This window comes from Pseudochaenichthys georgianus, chromosome 1, assembly GCF_902827115.2.
Source record: "Pseudochaenichthys georgianus chromosome 1, fPseGeo1.2, whole genome shotgun sequence".
In the NCBI taxonomy this organism is placed as follows: Eukaryota; Metazoa; Chordata; class Actinopteri; order Perciformes; family Channichthyidae; genus Pseudochaenichthys; species Pseudochaenichthys georgianus.
This window is the reverse complement of record NC_047503.1, coordinates 27,965,195-27,984,485: the sequence shown is the minus strand read 5'-3', so window position 1 is coordinate 27,984,485 and position 19,291 is coordinate 27,965,195. Positions and strand designations below refer to the sequence as shown.

Genomic DNA, 19,291 nt, shown 5'->3' with positions numbered 1-19,291 from the left:
CATGATGTAGCAGGGAAACAGAAGGATAACAGCGTGGGAGCTCACCTCTGTCTGAACGGTGGCTGGTCTCTGGGTGCGCAGCATCTTGACTGTCTGGAAAATGTCCACCACCCCCTCGTACCTCATCCTCTCCAGCACGATGCTGAGGGTGATGAAAACACCGGTCCTCCCTACTCCAGCACTGTGGGCGGACAGATGGAAACATATTGAGAGCTGGATATATTTGGAACTGTTAAACCTGTAGTCATGCATAATAGACCGAAGTGCCATGTTCACAATCCTATATACTGTAGATGTTCCTCTCAATGGCTATGTTAGCAGTGACGTCATTCAGATAAATACTACAGTGATCACATGTACATATGGGTGATAGATTAAAGTAAAAAAACAGCACTGAGTATCTTAGTAAGATCTTAGGCCACCACAAATCTCTGAGCTCAACTGAAAACATGAAAACCAATCTTTAAAACATATGATCCCTCATTTGGTGCTTTTATGATAGTAGTAAAAGGTGCTTTCTCAGGCATAAAAAGTCAGTTATGTGAGATAATTCATGTTATTTTCATTCTTCTCAGCATTTGTTATGTTACTCCCGTTAATAAATTAGGTTTTTTCTTTAATTTGTCACTCCTTGATCTGTGTATAAAATAAAGGGGTTAATACGAGGAATGGGTCTTACCTGCAGTGCACAGTAATTGGCCCATCCTGACCAAACTGTTCTTTAGTTTTGTGCACCTGGCCAATGAAATCAATGAATCCCTCCCCTGACTTTGGCACTCCTTGCTCTGGCCAATCAGTAAACTGGAACTGACGAACTGTCCGCGATTGGCCGTCCTGGAGGAAGAGAATGAGTTTGATTATTTTGAATCACAGAAATAATGTAAAAGCAGTACACATGATGTCTTTTACCCACATGAACACAGACAAACCAATGACTTACCCTGGCGTCAGTGACTTTGAACTCTCGGAGGATGTACTGGGGCATGTTGTACTCAGCCATGGGATCCACCACAAAGTACTGGTACCTGGCGGAGCGCTCTGCGGGCCAGTACTGGTGACATTTCTCCTGCAGGAGGACAGCACAGAGACTAACCTTCAGAGCTGTACATCATGTCTGAGGGATTCACTTCATTCACATGAGGAACAATTTCTGGATACTTCGTCATGAAAATGTCTTCCTGACTGAAATTCATTATTCACTTGGAGATAGTCTTGTGCCAGATGAGATATGATGTCCATGAGATATAACTCAGACAATTATCTCTTTCACACTCCATCACTGTGTTGCTTGCATTTTTAATGCTCCATATGCTGTTTTTAATAGTTATGACTATAATTTTTTATTATTTTCAGATGTATGTATAAAAATAGCTGGCTATTAAATCCACCCTAACAACTGTTCCCTGTATACTTGATTACACAATAATGTGTGTCTGTGTATTTGCATTAGTATTCGTACCCGTCCCATTTCTCTCAGTTTGGTTAGCATGACAACGATGGTGGAGTTGTGTTCCCACAGCATCCTCCAGTAGTCCTCTGTGGTCTCAGCCAGCGGGCCTTGGGTTGCTATGTAGGCCTTCTGCTGCCTAAAAACACAAATAGGTAAATTAAATACTATTAAATACATATTGTGGGGAAGATTTGACAAAACACTGATAACCGTAACTGAATAAACTAATGCCATGCCTGAAATAAAAGTCAACAGTAACATTGGAAACAATAGTTCGGATCAGTTTATTCTGACCTGTATCCGTCGATGAAGCTGGCGTTGATGTAGTCAGATCCCTCCACTCCTCTGATTGGCTGCAGACACACACGTGTGGTCTCGTAGGGCATGATGTTCACCAGCCGGTTCTTGAACTTGTTGCATGGCAGGTTGGCACTCACAAACCGAGATGTGTGGGCCTTGGCACTGGCCAGACGCTGAAACAAAATCAATATTTTACAATATAAAATTGACTGACATATGAAGAAACTTTCACAGGTACCTTGATATTGACCTCAGAAGTCGTGTAGTATTGGTAGAAAACAAGAAAAGCAATATGGGGAACAATGGAAACAAGGAAGGATGAATTAAAGGAAGGAGGAAAGTTCAAACAAATTTGAGGATTCAGATGTATTTAGCACAAGCCCTGTTTCCCGCAGGCATACTGGACAAGTGAGATTAGAAAATCAGCTTGACTTGGCAGGCCTGAGGATACTTAGTCAGACGTCTTTCATTGAATAAACAAAAGAGGGGCAATATAGGGGGACCATGGAAGCGGTAAGGATTGGGAGAAGAAAATATAATAAAATGAACTAGAGGAGGAAGAAGGGCAGGAAATCACAAGGCCCCACACTGTCTCAACACACATATGTGAACCACAGTTTATCCTTCACTAGCGAAGGGACACACACTGGAACACACACATTTGTATGGATACGTGCAGACAGCCAGACGTTAGCACACACTCTACACTCTCGCTCACACTCGACCATTGGATGACATGGCTTAAAAGGAAAGACAGAACAACAGGGAATAGGCAGCAAGGAAACCGCAGACTCGCAGGGGGAAACAATGGGGTCTCATGAACTGAGCCTCGACCATCGCTGGCTACCGGAGCGCTGTGGGAGAAACAGCAGAAACCTATTTACTTACAGACAGACCAAGCTGGAAAATCCCAGAGAAACCACAAGTTCACCAGTTCATTTTGGTAGTCTGTACCGAAGGTTCCAGTGCCAACAATAGTAATTCTTCATTTGATTTTATTTCAATTTGGCTGAATCTTATCAATAAAGTCTGGCACAGACAAAACATTTGTGTTGCTTTTACACATGGCCATTATATTCACCATCTGTTAAACTTGGATGAAATCATGCCCTGCTGGCAACCTCTTTAACCTCCATAGCAAACTCTCAGCGAAGGGAAACAAAAACAGCGTGTCTACAGTAATAGAGTGCTGGATTACCAAAAGCTGCCAAAAAAGCTTAAAATTGTTATTTTCTCACACATGCTTTAACTTTCTTTTATTTGAGGAACACACTGCTCCTCCGTGAGAAATTCCATCCATTTGGTGTTTGGTTGATGAGGTTGGAAAGTTCAGTTTCTGTCTTGTAAATGTAAATGTATGCTAATGACTGGGACACCACTGGCTCATGTGTGAGAACAATATAAAGCTGAACAAACAGTTCAGCCCACAGTTCATTGTCTTTCGGAGGAGACTGCTGCCATTAGAACAGGAAAGCCAGAGCAAAGGATGAAGGAGATCTGGCCAGAGTGGCTTTGTGTTTACTTTGCCCTCTGAGCGTCAGAGCAGACATAAGCCATTCCAGGAAAATAAAATCCACCTGCTTTCAATATATGTCTGTATGGCTAAATATTCTATTCACCCAGCAAAACCAGACAGTTCTGCTGAAAACTCGTCTGGCGAGAGGTAAATATCACAGAATAAAGTGAAAATACCACTACTCAATAACACTCCCTTGTTGCACTCACTCTTCTTGCTTGTGTATCGATGAATGTGTTCTGTGTTCTCACTTTAAATTCTTATCAGCTTCCTAAATGCTTGAAAGCAGCCGTATGTCATTTTATTTTAAACTGCGACTTCCTGCCCTACATAATTAAGTATTTCTGTAGCCATCACATGTCCAAAACGACTATGCTCTCTTAAATCCTCAGTAGAACTCTCTTACCTTAGATTCAAACGGTGCAATCCCATAATCCCCTTCAAATCCAACTATCCATCCTGGGTATATGAAACTCTCAGAGGGGGAATGCTAACAGCCCTGGGAAAGGCGCTCAGTGACTATCAAGGTCAGGAACTGCAGGTTCATAAATACTGTATGTCCCTGTGGAGAAGCTTGCTCTCAAACTGAGAGAACCACCTTCTCATGTGAACATGTCCAGCAAAAAGGCCTTTTTGACTCCTCCCAGTAGGAAACACACATGTGTAAATAAAATAAAAAACTCCATTATCAAAAAACGTACTTTTACTACACTTGGGTGAATCTGATCTAACCAAATCACCAAACGTCAATGTAGTCTGGTGGCTTTGAAGAGAGCATAGATTATGGCTTCAGTTCCCAGTCAGGAAGGGCTGTCTGACGGTGAGATCAAGCGATACAAATATTCTAAATACAGCATACAGTATATACTCAAAATGATATCTATCTTTTAGGTGGGCCTTTGTTTTAGGTGTCCAAAACATATCCACACACATCAGTAGATTGCTTGCTTCTGTGTAGCATTTTCCAAACCGGTGGCTCGCCGACAGCCTTCTACTGTAGGTAAAACACTGACTATGGATAAGTACCTCATAAAACCCCCCTTCAAAACAAAACTATCCCATTAACAACCTCCACACCTTGTTTTTCAGTATCCAGACCACACTTCAAACCCCATATTCATGCCTTTGATGTTTTATATATCAAACACAGTCTACCAGCATGAAGAGAGCCCATCTGTAGACCCTGGTTTATTCTTAAGTGTGAGAAAGGACTGAATATCGACAGAACTAAATTCAGTGGAGCTATAGTGCAGCTTTACCCTTTGTTTGGCCTTATATGTAGTGAGGGGCAAGACAAAGCTGACTCTCTCTCTAGAGACCAGTGGAGTGTCACATCGTAATTTTTAATCGGTTTTATGAACCATCATAAATCAGTTGGACCAAATTTGACAACTTTCAAAGACATGTTGATGAGTGCTCACCTTGAACTCCACCTCCATGCCGGTGACATTCTCTCCTGGTTCGATCTGCGTCAGCCTCTGGATGTAGGAGTACAGGTTCCTGGCCGGGACCTCCGTGTTCCCGCAGGTCACGGCCTCCAGCAATGCGTCATGAATGAAGATGTACTGATCCTCCGTCTGGACCATGTAGTTCCTCTGGGAGCGCATCAGCGTGACATGGCCGTAGATGTCGAGGGTCTTCTCATGCTTGATCCTCTCGGCCATGCCGTCGATTACTATGAAGCAACCTGTGCGACCCACTCCAGCACTGAGCCAAAACGAGGGAGGGAGAAAAACAGGGAACACATGGTGATGCTATACTCTCAACAACCTATGGGAGATACATTGTTAGTGCTATGCCTTCAAATTCGGTCCAAATCTAGTCCTGTTGCATATTGCAAAAGCAATAACATACTGTGCCTAAATCTACTAAGTATCACAAAGATGCCAGCAAGCAATATTTCCAACAAAGGATGTAAAAACTGACATCAGCGATGAGTCAGCATCACCGTCTGACTGGCATTAGGTAGATATCCTCTCCTATCGACATACAATCCAGAAATATAATACATTTAGCTGCCCACCTAAACACTTCACATTTATGCTGTGCAAGTCCCTAAATGTTGAAACAGCCTGACCAAGCAACTTCCTGCAAGCGAATAAAAACCTCTTTATATGGTTAAATGAATATCAGTGTGTATGTGCACGCTGGCTTGGACGTGTTGTTCAGGTGAAATGAGATGTGGTCCATTGTTTGATATAGAGGCTGGTTCATATGTTAAGGCACATTATGATGGAGTCTTTCCGGGATAATTAAACTTGACTGATAATCCTGTTAGATACTCCATCTGACTGCTACGGAAGATTAGGAAGAGCTCCTCTCCTGCCAACCTTTTCAACCCCCTCCCCTCCACCCCGAGCCTCATCTCTCTTTATCTTCTCTCCAAGTACCCTTACAACACTCTCACACCTGCCCCACCACGTTTTCACTCTCGCATTTTTTTTTAGACGCCATTTTCTCTCCACCTTTCCCTTTCTTTAATTCATCATTTCCATTCACTGTCCTGGATTTGACCTCACCTTCTCTCTCATGCTGCACATATCTCCTCCTTTAACTCCCAGGAGCCAACTCTCCCTCTCAATCATTCCTCCATCCCCCTTTCTTCACTCTCTTTTTCTCCTTCCACCATCTTTACCTCACTAATGCTCCCTCCCAAGAGCTTCTGCTCCATATTCTCTCCCTCTGCTACCCACTATCTTCTCTTCTTCACTCCCTGGTAGAGCAAGCAGGACTTGGGCCGAGCTCTGAAGATCAACATTGTGCCGAGAATGCAATGACAGGTTGACAGATTTATTTCTCCAACCAGCATGTGAGCCTCCTGCTGCTGCTGAGATGGCAGCTCATTTGAATATAAACTCATGAACCCAGATCTACCACCAGCTTAAACTGTAAATAGCGAACACTAAAAGCTACTTATGGAAAAGAGGGTAAGCATGGCGGCCGCTGTTGTTGTAAAGTGAGGTTGTTAAGTGCGGAATGTGGGTGTCTAAGCCACTGAGGATGGTTTGGGGTTTTCATAATGGCAGGTCAATCTCATTTCAGCTCAGGACCTATGAATGATTGTATACAAGTGTTCTTGGACTCTTTTTGAATTTCACAGACTCCTGGGGATAAGAAAGAATGACATTGCTAAGTAAAACCCAAAATAACACATAAGTGTTTCATGAAAGCCCACACACACACACACACACAATCAAGGACCAAATGGAATTTATTTGTGGTCATGGACCACTTTTCTTGGGGATTTTAAGAATGCTTTTAGTACAGTAAAAGATTTTTTAAAGTTAGTAATTAGAAAAACACAAGCACTGATAAACACGCACGCACGCACGCACGCACGCACGCACGCACGCACACACACACCTGCAGTGGACGACCATGGGACCCGCATCTGGTGGGTTGCAGGCCTTGACCCTGCGTAGGAAGGCCAGGAAGGGGGTGGGATGTTCAGGTACCCCGTGGTCTGGCCAGGCGGTAAACTGGAAGTGACGAACCTCACGCTTCTCATTGGAGCCGCTCTGTCAAAAACGTTTAAGATAAAGCTGGAATAACTCTATATTTATGTTGTTGTTCACAAATATATAGTGTCTGATAAAAAAAAAAAAACCCACAATGTCTTTCAGTACTTTTCAGCCTCCCTACCCTGTCTGTGGTACTCAGCTCTAGGCACATTTGTTCCTACTAGGAATGTTGATTATGAAAAACAGGACTCGAATAAGAGGAAAAGGCAAAGTTATTTCCCTTAACAGCAGGAAAACATTGCCAAAACAATAGTTTATTTCTTGAGGTATTAATAGTCATGTATTAATACACTTTTGGTGGCCGAATGAGTGTGTGAGCACTGACTAAAAACCACAGTGCCCATTTCAAACCTTTATTTAATCAGATTGGTCCCATTGAGATCAAAGATCTCTTTTTCAAGGGAGACCTGCAGCATATAGGTTCCACATGAAACAATAAAGGACATCATACATTATATTTACAGGATACATTTACAAGTGCCCATTGTATCAACGAGCACTTCATTTAGCCTAGCTTTAAAAACATGCAGAGGAATGCGATTGCTCAGTTTCAATTCTTGCTGAAGATTGTTCCAAGCAAGTGGAGCCCATGTTCTTGGTAATAAGAATCACACAGAACACAACAGTGTGGCTTGTAATACTTTCTGAGCAGTAATAGAGGTCTGCGGCACAGAGGAATAAGCTGCAGTGTATCCGGCTTTAGCTACACGACCAATACTTGTAAGAAGGATCAATTCATTGTTGGTTTTTGGCTTTTGGGCTTTGCCTTGGTTTTTTCTGCTATTTGTTGACAACAAGAATAATATAAAAGATCCCAAGACTAATCCTTTCAAATGTACAACAGTAACTCATGGCTAACATGTATATGTGAACAAAGTAGTTAGTTTATTGAAGCTGACAGGGGGTCCATTGTAGGTGACATGAGAGATGCATTGCTTTAATCTCATTGGAAATCAATATTGTATGAAACATTAAAACAAAATGTGGTCGTTCTCCATGCTGGGTCACAAAGGCAGCTGCATAGTTATGTACAAACTGTGACATGGCCAAAGCATAAAGCACAAACACACAAACTAGTAGGCATGAATATGTCAACAGATCAATACACACACAACCCCATTACACTGCACATGTCATGTTACCTTGTAGAGAGCGAAGGTCCTGACAGAGTAGGTGGCCAGCTCCACTGTGTCCAGCAAAGTGACCTGGATGAGGCCGTAGGTCTCTGTGCCCCGCGTTGGCCAGTACTGATCACACTTCACCTACAAGGGGAAGAGGTAAGCAGCTGTGAGAGATGCAGAGCAGTTTGTATATGCCTGTACACATGTTTGTAAAAGGAAAAGAAAGAAATATAGCTGACTTTGGTTTGTGTTCTTGTGTACAGAGGCAAAAAGGAAGGGAGTTTTGAAGCTTATCGGTTAGAGTTTCTGCAAACTCAGATAGTAATGTTTGGAAATGTTTTGCATTTTGCGACAACCCAGCGGTTTTAGTAAGTTTGTGGGGTGAAGAGTGACAGACAGAGAGGCAGGGGAGAGAGTCCTGCATACGTTGTGCTTTAAATACTAGAGAGCTGTACTCCATGAGAATGCCATATGTTGGTGGGCTCTCACATATAGCCAACACAGAGCTGGAAAAATCCACTGACACCTCAAGCTGAGCCCTCACATATTTTATGCTGTACATCAAACTACATTCCAACCTCACACATCCCTACAAAAATACTTCCTGCACAACAAATCCCAGATTCCATGACCACCAAGACACCTAGGATTCCCTTGAATAAATCAGCCATATTTGTAGTTCTTCGCCTCAGCCTCGGAGACCACAGAAAAGACAGGAAAATATCCCAGAGGAGGGCCTTGGCAGAATCAGGCCAAACCAAACGTTATGTGCTGATCCCTCCAGTCCTCACATCAAAGACAGCAGGGAGCTCAGCTCAGCTCGCTCTGCATTCCACTGCTCCAGACTTGGGATTATGCGTTTTGGCCCCGGACGTTCAGCCTGTAATTACAGCTTTTCAACTGTTGTTTTCCCACCAGACCTCGAGACACTATGGGGACAGGGACGGTTGTCCACGTAGGGGGGCCAAACCCTGCCAAACACTGACAGGATCGCAGTAAATGCCTGTTGTGAAGACTTTATTATTCATCGGTATATTTGCTTAAAGGAAAACTGCCGTGCTCTTGTGTGGTTTGATTGGTGCTAAAAGGAAGGATACTGGCAAGATTCCCACTGTGGGACCATCTGTGATCATCTCTGTTGTTCTGTAATGCGTGAACACATAATCGCGTAATGTTGAGAGGTGTTAAATTAGATTAAATCATTTTCTCCAACAAGCAGCTCACTCCTCGCTCAAACCGTAGATATAGTAGTAGGGGGCTTATAATAAACAGTTAAATACAGTTAAATTGGCTGCTTCTGCCGTTGCGTCATGTTGTAACTACCTTATTGAATTGAGAGAATTTAAAGCTTAGCAGTCATTCACAAACTAAAGATGAATCATATTTATGAGGCAGTGGTGTCACAAGTTAGACACTTCTATTATTGTTTGTTTGGTGGCTCATCTAAACTCTCCTGTCATTTCAGATCCCGCCTTCCTCCAGGCCCTTGTGATCAGCTCCCTCCCCTCACCTGGTCTCCTCAGCCCTTCCCCTCACCTGTTACTCAATCCCTCATCACTCCACAGTATTTATACCACCTCACTATCACTTGTCCTTTGCCAGATTGTCTTGACGTTTCCGCCAAGCTCTCCAGTGAGTGTTGTGCTCTAGCCTAGATTATTGTCCTGCCCGCCTGTTTACGGATCTTGAGTTCCTGCCTGCTCCCTGTCTGGTTTTGGTTGCCTGTCTGACGGATTTCCTGGTTTTGACCCTGCCTGTCCCTGACCTGAATAAACTGAACATTGCTCTACACTGGTTGTATCTGAGTCGTGCTATTGGGTTCTGATCTGTACCTGTGATCGTGACAAGTGGCAGCCAACAGCTTACAATTAGGTGATTTGCAGTCCTTCATTATGTACCGAGTCTTTCTTCAATAGCTAAATCCTATCCTGCATAGCCAACAGACAGAAACACAGTGGCATGTGATCATGCAAACTGAAGACACTAATGTGCACTGTTTTTGACCTGGAGTGGGTTACAATAAACTACATCTCGGACCAAGTTAACTATGAGTGCCTTTAGGTGAGTTGAAAACAATCCTGCATTCCTACTAAAACATTGGCATTAGGAGAACAAGGGTAGAACACATCAGAGAAAAGGGCACTGAAAAGGGATAAAAGGTAAGGAGAAAACCATGTGAGGTGAGGTTGCATTTCAAAAGGGATTAGCAAAGGAAAGAAAGAGAGGTCTTGCCTTAGAGAAGAAATAAGAGGGCATCTGAGGGTCAAACAGACACAACAGAGACAGTTGGGAAAGGTTGAAAAGGAAACAGAGTTGAACACAAGACACAGGTTAGTAGGAAACGAAGCACAGAGGAGAGGAAAGGATCATTTTCCGAACACGGCTCTGGACATAATTGCTTAGAGTTTAATCATGATTCACACCTCAAGCCATTCTTGTTCATTTTATTCTAACATGACGTGCTCATTACATTGCATTTTTACTCAAGTGTATATTCTGTTAACAACAGAACAATTCCTTCGAGCTAAATGATTTTCTAATTCATTACCTACCCCTATCTAATTCTTCTTGTAATCCCCCTAGGTCTTGCTCACCATTCTAATCCATTATATTGTACTATACTCTATTTTGATTAACTACATGCCACCTACATGACGGATTTAATTTCTTACTTTACCACTGCACTTTAAGGTTGGTCATCGTATCGGTTGCTTTTTGGTTTATTTAATAAGGTTATTTTCTGTACTTTATGGCACGTCCTTGTCTTTTGTCTTGCTCCTTTTCTTGGTTATCCTGTTCCTTCCATATCTTAAAAAAGTGTAATGTCCTGCCGTGCCTCATTCCTCCTCACTGCTCTCAAATCAACCATATCCAATCCGATATTCTAGCCTTATTCAACTTTAACCTAACTGTTCTCTATTTCTCTTACTTTACTGTAATTGAACTTTTATGACCGTGTCTTCTCACCTCTATTCTACTAAATCAAGCTGACTTCTACTTCTTCCACAACCCATCCTGTTCTCTTACACACATTATCTTACCCTTCTGTACCCAAGTCCTCATTTTAACATACTTTTCGCTTTCCTTTCTGAATGACCATCAATCCTATCTCACGCTAACAGTCTTACTCGACACTGCACCTTCTTCCCCCTTTACTGTGCTGACTGTGGGATGTCCGGCTGCACTTCACACTACATGTCACTGCTGACACTTCCTCAATCATCTGAAAAGCAGAATGCGGCAAATAAATAATGGATTACATGAACAGCATGTAGCCTACCTAAGCAACTTGCCTGCTGATGTACACTGGCACATACCGAGGATAGAAAAGGTGTGCCACGCTTGTCAGGATTTAAAAAATGCAGTAGGAGTACTCCTTTTGAGGTCTTTGGCATTTATTTAAAACATATGTAGTGTTCAAATAATGTTTCACTTCACAGTTTTTGCTTAAAACATTTTTCTTCGGACATCATTAATATACAGATTCTAATTGCTTTATCCAGTGTGTAGCTAACCTGAACTGGTAATAGTACATGATGACTCGAGGAAACTCTTATATTTATTGACCTTAACCTAGTACATGTATTATTACCTTATATACTGTATACCAAATTACCTCACCATACCCAACACAAATGCTTCCTTATGTCTCTCAATTTTTCCCAATGTATTCCACAATGTCTTGTGTTCTATGCTATCTGTGCAAATCCTACCAAACCATTCGACAAGAGAAAAACCTACTTAATATTGCATCCTAACATTTACCCAATTTCCAGACTGACCTATCTTCTCCTGCTCCTCCCTATTCTGCCTGATTCTTTTTTATTACATCCCTTTTTCTTCTCTCGAAAATCAATATTGTGGTGGTGCAGTGCTGTGCTACCCCTGTCCTTGCTGTCCCATATTCCCATGTTATTCCATCCCTTTATTTCTTACCCGTGATTTCTCTTCCAGCTTGGTCATCATTATAATGTTCGCTGTGTGCTGCTCCCAGACCAACCTCCAGAAATCCCCAAAAGTCTCAGGTAGGGACCCCTGGGTGGCAATATAGGCATTCTGTCGGCGGTAGCCATCAATATAGTTAGCATTGATGTAGTCACTGCCGGGGACACCTGCGTAATGAAGACAAAGTTGAAGTTAGGGAGAATGTTGAAACAAATGATGTGTGCACTGCAAGGTGAGAAGTTGAATGAATTGTGATGAAGGTTGAAGAGAATAAACAGGGGAACAGGTGTGTGAAGTTGATGCCACTGATGCTGAAATATACATCAAATGTCTTTCCAATGCATCATATGTATTATGAATGGCATCAGGGTGGAATGTCTCTGCACTGATTACATGAAGATCGTATCTGTCTGTGTAATTTCCTTTACAGTTGAACCCGATTCTTACTATGATTTACGGTGAAATAAACTATATGGATTGCTTAAAGTCTGCTGCAATGAAATCAGGTTTATGTCTCAGTAATAAAAGGTACAGACCATCTGAGGTCATGGCGGGGAGATTAATGTTTCCACAGGGCCAAGCGTCCTTTGGTGTTGGATTGTTCAGCCGTCTTGTTTTATAATACATGCTAAAACGATCATGGGCCTAATCTGACTACACTCTGGATGTGTCGCTTTGAATGGCAATATGACTGTAAGGCCGTCTCTGTGTAAGACTCAGCTGACACTGCTTGTCCTGGAAGGGATTGTGTATAAGTGTGTGTGAGTGTGTGTGTGATGTGAGAGACCATCTGTGTGTGTTTGATTTAGGATCAGTCCTACTCATCTGGGGCCTAATACCATAATCCCAAAAATCACTGAGTCACAGCTCAAACATGCACACATACACCACAACACCAATGTACACACACAGGCATACACACAGACGTGTACGCGTGCATTCAGCCGTGACCCGATTCTGCTGAAGTGGGACACAAAACTCCTTTTGAATCGTCTAATAGCAGTTTACACTTAAAAAGATAGAAGTCAATGAGCAAACAGTAGAATCCCGACAGGAAGAAACTCATGCAGCTCATCTTTTCTCTTGCAGCCTATTGTAAGAGCACGATTCAGTCCCAAAGTCAAAAACCCCACGTCTCACACACACACACCTCACACACACATGCCTCACACACACACAAACAAGCAGACACTTAAATGACAAAGGAGAACAGGGTTTTTACACAATTTATTCTAAATGGGATGAGGACAGACGGTAAGACGAGCTTCTAACATATGTTTATCAACCTCAGTCTATAAAAGACAGCTTTGCTTAATGCTTTGATGTGCTACAACTTTATTGCAAGGGACTACAGCAGAAGCACTGTGCAGATAACACACACGCACACACACACACACACACACACACACACACACACACACACACACACACACACACACACACACACACACACACACACACACACACACACACACACACACACACACACACACACACACACACACACACACACACACACACACACACACACACACACACACACACACACACACACACACACACACACACACACACACACACACACACACACACACACACACACACACACACACACTTCCAGTCTCTTGGTGGTCACCCTGGCTTGGCAGAGAGTGTGTGTTCATGCAGCAGGAGACTGGGAGCAAAAGTGCATATCTTTGCTTGTGCAAATCCTGGGCATGTGTTTTAAATCTATGGAAAAGTGTGTGTATACGTGAGTGTGGGTTGTGTGTGACATGCTCAAGAGTATATGTGTTTTCTAAACTGAAAGAAAGATAGACAGCCAGGGCTCCAGGACAGACGGGGGTGGAAGGACTGCTCACACATGCTCTGCCCAGATAAGGCTCATCTGTTTGGGCTTGGCCTCCCACTGCCTCCCTCTCTCCACTTTCGAGCTGCCAGTTTCTCTGCCTCAGGTCTTTCCGAGCTGAGGTGGGTGAGTGCGCATCAAAACGCACACTGAGAGCAAGACTGAGAGTTTTGTTTTGTTTTAAAAGACCAAATTTAGACGAATGGGCATACCGTGAAAATATATTAGTGAATACATTATTAATAAAATGTGAGCTCATTTATCTCCATTAACATTACAATGGTGAGAGACCGCATCAAATATATGATGTGGTGGCAATTGCTATCCTGAAATGATATTTTTATGGTTTATGGCTGATGGAGTTAAAGCCCTTTGTGTGAAAATGAGAAATGGCAATGAAATGCATCTTTGGGCTATTAATATCGCATCCGTCATGGATTGCAGCTTTCGCACACGCACACGCACACGCACACGCACACACACACACACACACACACACACACACACACACACACACACACACACACACACACACACACACACACACACACACACACACACACACACACACACACACACACACACACACACACACACTTTCATTGAACAAATGTAATCCATAGCCTCTGTTTCCAACCCTATCACAACTTCATGCCCAGTCTAAACCTTTGGCCCAATATGAATCCTGAAACCAAGTCATAAACCTCCAAACGCCTGTTTAAAAAGGCCAACATGCTGTCACTTCCTAATAATGACCTGTTTCTTACCCTCAATGCTGGAGAGTATGACTCTGGAGTGATCATAGGCAATGACGTTAGCATAGCGGTTCTTTGGTTTGTTGACCTCCAAGTTGGAGTTCTCCCATGTGAACTGCTGACCAGGGGTCGATGGACTACAACACACAAAAGACAAGGTCAAAGAACAAATAGGAAACATCAACACTACTGTATATAACGGAAAGTACCACCGTTAACCTCTGGTATATTTAATTGAATACTGTTATAATATCGTGCTTATGCTAAATGCATAACTGCAAAGACTTTGTTATTTCTTAAAATCTCCCTTGAAATTCAGATAATGGCATCGAGAAAAGCCAGAAGCAACTTTAAGCTCACACGCACATTGTCCAATGTTGCTGCAGCAAAAAATCACAGCATCAGAAACCAAGTACAAATTGAACATTAACAAGGTATTACTGAACTTGAACAGGAATGTCGGCAAATATGATATCCCATTTCAAGAAACACCAGCGATGTAGGGACTTTCCGCTTTCTCTACCAGAGAAAGATGATAAAAGCACAATAAATTCCTCTGGGAGAGAAAGGATGGCTGTGTTAGACCAACACATTAAGTTCCTGGAGGATAATTACAGTGTAACCATCGCTGTTAGCTGGAAGAAGCAGACATGAGGTCATTATTGGGCTGTCAATGGAGAGGGACGAAGAGGAGAGAGCCAGAGCAATTTAGCAATTGTGAATATTTTACGACACATAATTATGGTTTGGTTAGGGAAAAATGGACCAGAGTGGTACTGGTTGAGTGAATGCGTGTATGTGTGTGTTTGAGACTGCTTTCCGCGCACTGCCCAACATCATGTGTGTCTGATTATTACACCGCAATCATTTCTGGCCTCTCTCTCTCCCTCAGTGCTTCCTCCATCCATCTCTCTCGTTCCCTCGTTGAGGGTTCAGCACCGAACAAAGCACACAGTCATGCAGAGAGAATGCGGGGCTCAACAGAGTGGTTCAACTCACACCACAATTACATACAGATCTCCCTCACTGTCTCTTCCACCCTCCTTTATCCTTTTCTCCCTAAAAACATCCTTTCTCCCCTGCATAATGTGTCCGTCGGTCTAAAATGATTAGATTTTATTGCAAAAATAAAACATTTGAACCCTTTTAGTAGCTCCCTGTGGGGTTCAATGCAATGCCAGTACCATTTGCTACACAGTCAGCATGTTGGGTAATATGCTACTGAAGTGTTTTTGTTATTTAGTCCAGCAGTTCAGCACACCAAGTTCAGGCACGTTGTTGTCTCTAAGTACATGCCGTTTTGTCCCAAATTAACTGTGCGAAAAGTTGAAGAGAACTAATCAGAAATAATTTTTTTAATAGAGAACACTGACTTCATGTATCTCTTGGTGAGTGTTCTCTCTCCAAAGCAAACTCTTTATTTCTATCTCTATTGCCCCTCTTCCTCTACCAGAGCGTAGAAATAAGCACTAGATAACCATCTGGCTGAAAGCAAACTCTCTTTGAGCCTGCAATTTCAATTTCCCCCTTATATTTGTAAAGATACCGACAAGGAAAGGAAAATGTGTGTTATCTTGTATCGTTCAATGAGGATGAATCAAAGTGCATCTTAACTTTGGACACTGCATGAGGCTCAATCTACAGCGCTGGCAAACTGAGCTTATAAAATATGCAGAGTCAACAATAAATATGTGTTTGATAGCATCAAAACCAGATGAATTCACCAAGTTGAAAGATATTCAGGGACACATAATCAGCATTCCTACCTCGTACTCTTGGGAGAACTTGAGATTGTCGTTTGCCTTGAGGCGCTCAGTGTGATCTGCCAGCTCAGAGATGGGGACAGGCGGGTGACTTGCCATGCCTGCCGTGCAGAAAAAAAGAAAAAGAGGCCTTTCAGATACATGTACAACAAAAGTTTGGGGAGGAAAATGTTAAGAGCAAGGATTCTCAGAGGTGGTGTTGTTTAGTGTTCTGTCCACAGTCAGCGGAGGAAGCAAATGGAGGTGTTTTTTTGTGTTAAGTGACCATTTTCTCTCCGGGCGGACAGAGAGAACAATGTGCGTGTTCTGAAAGTTACTGAGGCACAATAACATGTCCTCAGAGTGAATGCACACTGCTGGTGAAGACAAAAAAAGACTGTGACACAGGCGGTTAAACATTTAGCATGAAGATCTTTTTAGGGTTTCAAAAAGAAATATTCCAGAGGCATTTTGATGAAATGTTGTCAATTCAAGCAGCTTCATCCTATATGGGATGGAAGGTTAGTTAGCCTGAACATGGGACAGAAAGTAGAAAAGAAAGAAAGAAAGAAAGTAGAGATAGATTGAAATAAATAATATGAATACGGTAATATGGAAAACAATGACAGCAGAAAGAAGATCTATGATCTATAGCGGACTAAGACCAACTAACTTGACAAACGGCGATAACCGCGGTACACTGATACACGGTAGGCTGAAAAGGGAAACAACACCACAGTTAATCTTATAAAAACAACTAATATGTCACACATCTATCTCCAACCAGTGTCAGTATGTGTATAGAGATGTCTCTAGTGTACCTGGAGTCTGGAAGTTGATTCTGCGTAGCTCCACAGGATCAGTGGGATTGTGGGACGACATGGCTTTGCTGCAGGGGAAACTGGCTTTCCTGCCTTCAGCCTCGGCCCTTTTCCTGGAAAACAGATCAACACGCAGCATTAACATGTACCTCAAGCTGATGAATTGAAACCTTTCACTGCATAACATCTTATTGTAATCTTACACATAACCTCAAATTATTGGGGGATTTGTGTCTTTTCCAGAAATATTGGAGTAACTGATTCTCAGAACGTTTCCGTATCAACTTAGCCTAAGCTCTAGTTGACTGCTGGTTTAGTGTGGCTGCTTTTTCATATGACTATTACTTTGCTTAAAGGAGGAAGATACTTTTGTTCACACATACACACACACTCCCAGGAATTAAAAGTAACATCTACTTGATTATTTCTTTTTATGCTAAAATCACCGACATGAACAAACTCCGGGAGAGCATTTGTCTACATCTTTTACTCGGAATAATTGTTGCTTTTATGCCTTATTTCTTTTTATTCAGTGCAGGTAACTATAAAATCATCAAAGAAACATCAAGGTAATCCTGACTCTACTGGGATCCATTATCCAAAGCATTCTTTGCAAAGGCCTTTCAAGGAAAACACCCCTGTAGGACAGAGGAAATGGTAATAGGCAGTGTTTGTTTACCTGTCAGGTTTGCTGGATCCAAACAGGGAGAAGAGGAGATAAAAGGACAGACAAGGATGAATAACATTAGTGTCCAATCAGAAAACAATCAGGGACTGAGGCTGATCTCATCGTTCTCTCATTAAAACTCATCACTTTCATGTTACAATGTTAGATACATGAATCGCACCTCATATAGACAGAGATGACAGCAAACCTAAATGACAAAAACTCTTCCTCTGATTTCATAAAACACTGCATACATATTTACACACCCTATTACTGTGACATCTACTTTATAATGTAGCATACTAATAATATGTTGCAGCTCAGCCACTCCTGAGACATTAAGGACTGTTTACACTTTAGGGCTTATGAACTTTAGAATATTACCATAAAGGTTAATACTTTTGCACAGCAATTATTCATGTGCAGTAACAAAGCTCCATCCCGCAGAACAGATGATTATCATGAATAACGCTAATGAGTGCTAATGGTATTTCCCCCTATCTGTTTGTGAGCACAATTTGCTCCCTGTACACAGATTTTAAGAACAAATGATTAAAGAAACATGCAATTAAATGCACGTAACAATTAGTAAACAAACCGATAGGGAAGTTAATTGTGTCGCCTGCAGCAACGCAGGCAAGCAATAAATAAACCTTAATGTTTGTTTCATAAATAGTGGAAACACATAATGAAACAGCTGGGCTTTGTTCAGTCTCGCCTCGATTCTGAGGTAAATCTAAATGTTTTGCCGATAGTTTAGGTGTAGGTTCAAACTATTTACCCATTAAAGCAGAGGTTTCTAAGGGGGTTTGAAGGAAGACTAACAAGAATAGTGATACAAATAAATGAATATGAACCTTGTCAATGTATCCGAGTCAATACCTTTTGAGATTAGAGTAGACTGGAGGTGTTGGGGGGCACACTTGTCTTATTTTTTTATCTCATTGGGGGCCCACACTGTCAGACTTTGAACAACTCTGCCTAAAGCAATATTCCAGACAACTTCAGTTTAGGGAAGGATAATACGTTGTGCGCGCCTGTCTGAGAGATCATTATTTGTTCAGGACCTTATTCTGTCGAAGGTGATTCACAAACTGCTGATTAAGATGGAACAGTCTAACTACAGGTAATGAATATATTAAAAATATTAATAAAACATATATTCGTTACCCAAAAATATTTTAATATTTTTTGTTGAATACACAGAGGAGCCAAAAACAAGTAAATCCCAGTAGAGTATCTGTTGCCCTTGAAGACATAAGCTAACTTTGTAATTATTTGTCTTATCTCGTATTCACAAGAACATTGAATCCTTCACCCTGTCTCTTTTGAATTCCATTGCTCCTTCTCTCATCAGTCACAATAATTTATTAAACCATGTTTTACATCTTCCTTCCTCCCTGATGCTGTCTTTACCTCTTGAAGAGGAGTATGGCGATGACGATGCAGACGATGAAGATGACAGCCAACACAGGCCCAACCACCCACAGTAGACCCTCTTCCTCGTCAACGATTGGCTGAGGGTCCACATCCGATGAGGTCACAGGATCCGAATAGGGGCTGGTGGAGTACATAGTCTGGAGGAAAGCATGGTTTTATGCGTT

The 19,291-nt window shown here is 42.1% G+C and overlaps 1 protein-coding gene across 1 annotated transcript in view; it reads right to left on the bottom strand.

Annotated features, from left to right (window-relative positions):
* Nucleotides 1–19,291, bottom strand: part of ptprdb (protein tyrosine phosphatase receptor type Db) — a 178,722-nt gene that overhangs the window by 3,295 nt on the left and 156,136 nt on the right. The window contains 16 exon segments of the mRNA XM_034081469.2: nucleotides 46–181; nucleotides 680–834; nucleotides 941–1,066; nucleotides 1,460–1,586; nucleotides 1,745–1,923; nucleotides 4,688–4,973; nucleotides 6,630–6,784; nucleotides 7,930–8,049; nucleotides 11,845–12,020; nucleotides 14,470–14,584; nucleotides 14,586–14,594; nucleotides 16,224–16,321; nucleotides 16,873–16,914; nucleotides 17,021–17,133; nucleotides 17,700–17,711; nucleotides 19,104–19,264. Coding sequence (XP_033937360.1) covers nucleotides 46–181; nucleotides 680–834; nucleotides 941–1,066; nucleotides 1,460–1,586; nucleotides 1,745–1,923; nucleotides 4,688–4,973; nucleotides 6,630–6,784; nucleotides 7,930–8,049; nucleotides 11,845–12,020; nucleotides 14,470–14,584; nucleotides 14,586–14,594; nucleotides 16,224–16,321; nucleotides 16,873–16,914; nucleotides 17,021–17,133; nucleotides 17,700–17,711; nucleotides 19,104–19,264 — 2,010 coding nt within the window.